This window comes from Phaethon lepturus, unplaced genomic scaffold (assembly GCF_000687285.1).
Source record: "Phaethon lepturus isolate BGI_N335 unplaced genomic scaffold, ASM68728v1 scaffold16688, whole genome shotgun sequence".
Taxonomy (NCBI): Eukaryota; Metazoa; Chordata; class Aves; order Phaethontiformes; family Phaethontidae; genus Phaethon; species Phaethon lepturus.
In genome coordinates, this window is record NW_010559867.1 from 51618 (window position 1) to 56852 (window position 5235).

At 44.2% G+C, this 5235-nt stretch overlaps 1 protein-coding gene across 1 annotated transcript; it reads left to right on the forward strand.

Moving 5' to 3' along the window:
* Positions 1-209: 209 nt before the first annotated feature.
* TLR4 (toll-like receptor 4) lies at positions 210-4955 on the forward strand. Its single transcript, XM_010293516.1, has 3 exons — positions 210-386; positions 1208-1374; positions 2662-4955. The coding sequence occupies exons 1-3, from the start codon at positions 264-266 to the stop codon at positions 4919-4921; spliced, it is 2550 nt and encodes an 849-aa protein (XP_010291818.1). The 5' UTR covers positions 210-263; the 3' UTR covers positions 4922-4955.
* The last annotated feature ends 280 nt before the right edge of the window (positions 4956-5235 follow it).

A 5235-nucleotide genomic window follows, 5' to 3' on the forward strand; every position in this document is an offset into this window, starting at 1 on the left:
TCCTCTTTACTTTCTAGTCCAAACTGTACATTTCATTACTTCCTTTTTTCTTTTTTTTTTTTTAAGCTTTTTTTAAAAGAATTGCAAGAAGAGCAATTCACTCAGAGCATGTCTAGAAACCAGGCAGCTACCAGTTTCACTTCCCTCTGTTCTCTGCAACTCAGTGACATGCAGTGAGAAGCAGGAGTGGTGAAACACGCTTAGCATTTCAGGAGGTTTCTCGCTCCAGGACCTTGAGTGATACCCATGCTGCTTTCTCCAGCATGCTTGGCCTCCTGAAGATGCCCAGGAGAGGAGCTCTTCCCCTGTGGACACTCATGGTGCTGCTGCAGCTGGCGCTCATCCCGTCGCAGCTGGCAGGCTGCTTCCTCAATCCCTGTTTGGAGGTACGTGATCTCTAAATGAGCACAAAATCCTTCTGTTTCTCTGGTGCAACTTTTCCCTCTGCTTGGGAGATTTGTGCATCAAGTCTGTTGTGTCTTAGTTATCTTATGAAAGCCCATCTTTTTTCCAAAGCTGTTACCAAGGTGATTGATGTATTTGAAGTAAATGCAGGTCTCAAAAACATCTGAGAACCAGAACCAGCAGCATGAACCATTTCTTTTTGTTGGCTTTCTGTACCTCTGAGGTTACTGCAGTACAGTTAATCTAATAGATTATGTTTCCCTTCAGGAATAAATCCAAGCTTTTTCTGTAATTTCTTCAAAATACAGTATTTTTGTCTGATTTGTACTGTAGAGTGATTTCACCAGTACCCCAAGTACCTGGCACTGATCAACTGCCTTTTGCAAACTTTTGCTGACAGTTATTACCTAGAGAGTAACTTTGGTTAGAACTGCCTGCTTATCTGCAGTGTAACAAAGCTGAGAGCTGATCCTGGACACACAATGCATCTTTGTGTGCTTGTTTTGCTGGCTCTCTCAAAGGTTGCTGCTGGTTCATCCATAGTCTCAAGGAACACTGTTCTGTAGTTTTGCAGCTGCTTCAATCAGCAAGAAATGTAGCTCTTCCTGGGGAGTAGGGCTGGTTCTATTAGAAGTGGGAAAGATGCTTAGAATATATAAGATTATTTCCTAAAACTCAGGGCAGCTCATTTAGAAATTTACTACAAGGTTAGTCATTTTGCTCCTGCTTTCCTGACAGTGTAATTTTCTGGCTCTTCATGAAGAGCAGATGTTGACCGTGATTGGATCTGCCACTGTTACAGGTCATCCCTAACAAAGCTTTCAGATGCACGGGACTGAACGTCTCTGGAGTTCCTGCTGGAGTCCCAAATACCACACAGAACTTGGATCTCAGTTTCAGCAATCTGAAATCACTGGGGTCAAATTATTTTTCATCAGTCCCTGAACTGCAGCTTCTGGATCTTACAAGGTAATGAGCTCTTTTTTGTGGATACTGGTTAATCTTGCTTCTCCAGCTGGGCCGCCGTGGTTGCTTATTTTGGGAACTGTGGGTCTTGGATGTTCATTTTTTTTTTGCTTGTGACTTTATCCCTGTGTCTGTCTCTCTGCACATCCCCATGGTCAAGTGATGGGCAGCTTTTAGTCCAGTGACTGGGTGCACACCCTCTGTGCAGAGCTGGATCCCTCACTCTGATCTTGTAGGTTGGGGTGTGAGAAGAAGGAGGAAGATGTTTTAATTCCCTCTGAACGAGGAAAATGTCAGACTTTTCACTGTTACAAAAACTCCAAAGTGGAACATCTTGGGTGAGCTGTTTTTCTAATCACAGCTTAAAAAAAAAATAAAATGAAGGTACATTCATTTTCTAAAAGGCTGTTTTAAAATATCAACATATTCTCTTTTCCCTTCTCCTCATACATCTGGGGGAGGAGATGGGGGAGGCTTATTAGAAAATTTGAATTGATGTATAATTTCCATTGACTTGAGACATCAGTTTCTCTGGGTAAATTGTTTCACTGAAAAATGTCACTCAGTCCCACCACAGTTACAGCTGCGATGTGGCTGAGTGGCAGAGTGGGTTTGCTGTGAGGCACTGGATGGATTAGAAAACTAATTTTGCTTGAATTCATTGCAGAATGGATTTGGGTCTCATTCTGGATCTTCCCATCTGAAACCATCTCTAGGTGGCCACCCTCTTTTTCCCCTCTTCCTTTTCTCCTTTAAAGACAACATGGCTTGCTTTCTGCTCCCTCTCAGCTATCATCAGCAAAGCTGCTGACAGAGTTGTGAGCTTTGCCACTGCTGCATCATGCTGGTGCCAGTGGGACTGCCCAGATGTGGCTGAGGTGACAGTCTGAAGGCTGGGAGGGTGCAAGGTGTATGGGAATGCTGTATCTGGTTGGCTCTGCCATGAGTGGTGATCATTACAGTGTTACTTCAGCCTAAACAGAAAATTAGAATTCTTCTTTTCTGTTGCCTCCATGAATTTTTGGCCTTCACCATGGCTCAAGATCTCTTGCTTTGCAATTCAACTTCAGATTTAGAGATGGAGGAGGAGGTGAGGGAAGGTATCCTGCTGTGCAAGGGTTCCCTTTGCATATTCAGGAGTGCTGGCTTTGCCCAGCACAGTAAAGCCAAACCAAAACCCAGCGTGAGGTTGAGCTTAAGAATGTTACACAAGAGCTTAGTGTTGTAGCATTAGTGAACATGAAAGGGACAGTGTTTCATGCACATTTATTCTCTTTTCCTGCCCAACAGGTGCCATCTCCATACAATAGAAGATAACTCCTTTAAGGATCTTCATAAACTTTCCACCTTAATTTTAACTGCCAATTCCCTCCAGTACCTGGGAAAAGCAGCTTTCTATGGCTTAACATCTCTGAAAAAGCTAGTACTGGTGGAAACCAACATAACCTCTCTGACTGACCTACCCATTGGACACTTGCATCACCTGCAGGAGCTGAGTTTGGGCCACAACAACATTGCTTCATTGAAGCTTCCCAAGTATTTCACCAACCTGACCTCTCTCAGGTACCTGAGCTTTGTCTCTAACAAGATTACATATATCTCCAAAGGAGACCTCGATGCCCTGAGGGAAGCAAACAGGCTCAACCTCACACTGGTGCTTTCCTTGAATAATATAAAATACATACAGCCAGGGTCCTTTGCAAAGATTCACCTTGGTGAGCTGGTTCTAAGGTCCTCTTTTGAGAACTTCAATGCGATGCGCATTTCTCTTCAAGGTCTGACTGCTTTACAGGTCAACAGACTAGTAGTTGGAGAATTCAGTGACAGTCAGAGACTGGTAGACTTTCAGAGTGGACTGTTGGATGGACTGTGTCATGTACAAATGCAAGAGTTTGTCTTAATCTGTTTCAGGGAATTTGAGAATAACACAGACACTCTTTTTAACTGTATAGGCAACGTCTCCAGTATTCGGTTGGTGGACCTCCAACTTGAAGACGTGTCAGAGGTTCCTCTGTTCTCTCAAGTGAAACAGCTGGAATGCAAGACATGCAAGTTTAAGGAAGTGCCTGCTGTGAAGCTATCTCTTTTCAAGGAGCTGAGAGTGCTTCGTATTATCCAGAGCAAACACCTCAATAGCTTTCGGCAGAAATTTAGGAGTCTAAATAACCTGGAGGTCGTAGATTTGAGTCAGAATCGCCTCTCCTTCACTAGCTGCTGTTCCCCTCAGTTTCATGAGTGTCCAAATTTGAAACACTTGAACCTAAGCTTCAATTCTGACATCAGCATGACTGGAAATTTCACTAATGTGAAGAATTTGTTGTATTTGGACCTCCAGCACACAAAGTTATTTGGTCCTGGCTCCTACCCTGTATTTCTATCCCTTCAGAAACTTATTTATCTCGATATTTCCCATACCAGAACTCATGTTGAATCCCAGCATACATTTTGTGGCTTGAAGTCTTTGCAAGTGCTCAAGATGGCAGGCAACTCCTTTGAGAACAATAAATTGACCAACAACTTCAAAAACCTAAGTCACCTCCATACCTTGGATATTTCAAGTTGCAAATTAGTACAGGTGGATCAAAGTACATTTGATGACCTCTCTGAACTAAAAGAGCTAAACATCAGCAACAATAAGATACTGAGCTTTGATCCTGTAGTCCTCAAGCCACTCCAAGCCCTCAGAGTCCTGGATTTCAGCAACAACCAGCTGAGTGTTCTGTTGGACTCAGCCCTGGGAATCCTGCCTGATAGTCTGGTCCTGTTAGACATCTCTCAAAACCTGTTTGAATGCTCTTGTGTACACCTGAACTTTCTGAAATGGGTCAAGGAAGAGCAGGAGCTACTGCAGAATAAGGAGTTGATGATATGCCACACGCCTGCATACGTGAAGGACATGAGCTTGTCAAGTTTTGATCTGTCCTCCTGCCAACTCAGTGCAAGAACAGTGGTGTTCTCAGTGATCATGTTGCTTGCTGCAGTGGTGTTCCTCTTCCTGATTTACAAGTACTACTTCCAGCTCTACTACTCATTGGTGCTGCTCAGTGGGTGTAAACACTCTGCAGAAAGGGGTAACACCTATGATGCATTTGTTATCCACTCCAGCAAAGACCAAGAATGGGTGATGAAAGAGCTGGTGGAACCCTTAGAAGGAGGAACACCTCCCTTCCAGCTTTGTCTTTACTACCGGGATTTCCTACCAGGGGTACCCATTGTCACCAATATCATCCAAGAAGGTTTTCTGAGTAGTAGAAATGTAATCGCAGTTATCTCTACTGACTTTCTGGAAAGTAAGTGGTGTAGCTTTGAGTTTGACATTGCCCAGTCCTGGCAGCTTGTTGAAGGAAAGGCTGGAATCATCATGATTGTACTAGAAGAAGTGAATAAGGCCTTGCTGAGGCAGAGGCTGGGGCTGTCCCGATACCTGAGGAGGAACACCTATCTGGAGTGGAAAAACAAGGAAATAAGCAGGCACATCTTCTGTAGGCAGCTGACAGGAATCCTGCTAGAAGGCAAAAAATGGAATCATGAGGAGGTAAAGCTCATGTGAAGAGAAAGAGAGGTCACTTCTCTCCTGTGTCCCATCCTGGCCTTGGCTGATGGATGGTGCTCAGAAGCTCGTTCTTCTGTGGCTGTTCAGAGTTGGAGGAGGTGGATGGAGGCACTGTAAAAGCACTACAGAAATACCTGCCTTGCAGGTCACCCTTGCTCAAGGGAAATTGCAAGCTAAGGAGTGACAACAGCTAGAAGAGCTGAACATGCCTGAGCTCCATGTTTGTCTGTAGCTGTCAACCAAAGCTGGTCCAGCAATTCATGCAGGTCTGGTGGGTTGGTGAATAGATGGACTGCTCTTACCGTCATTTG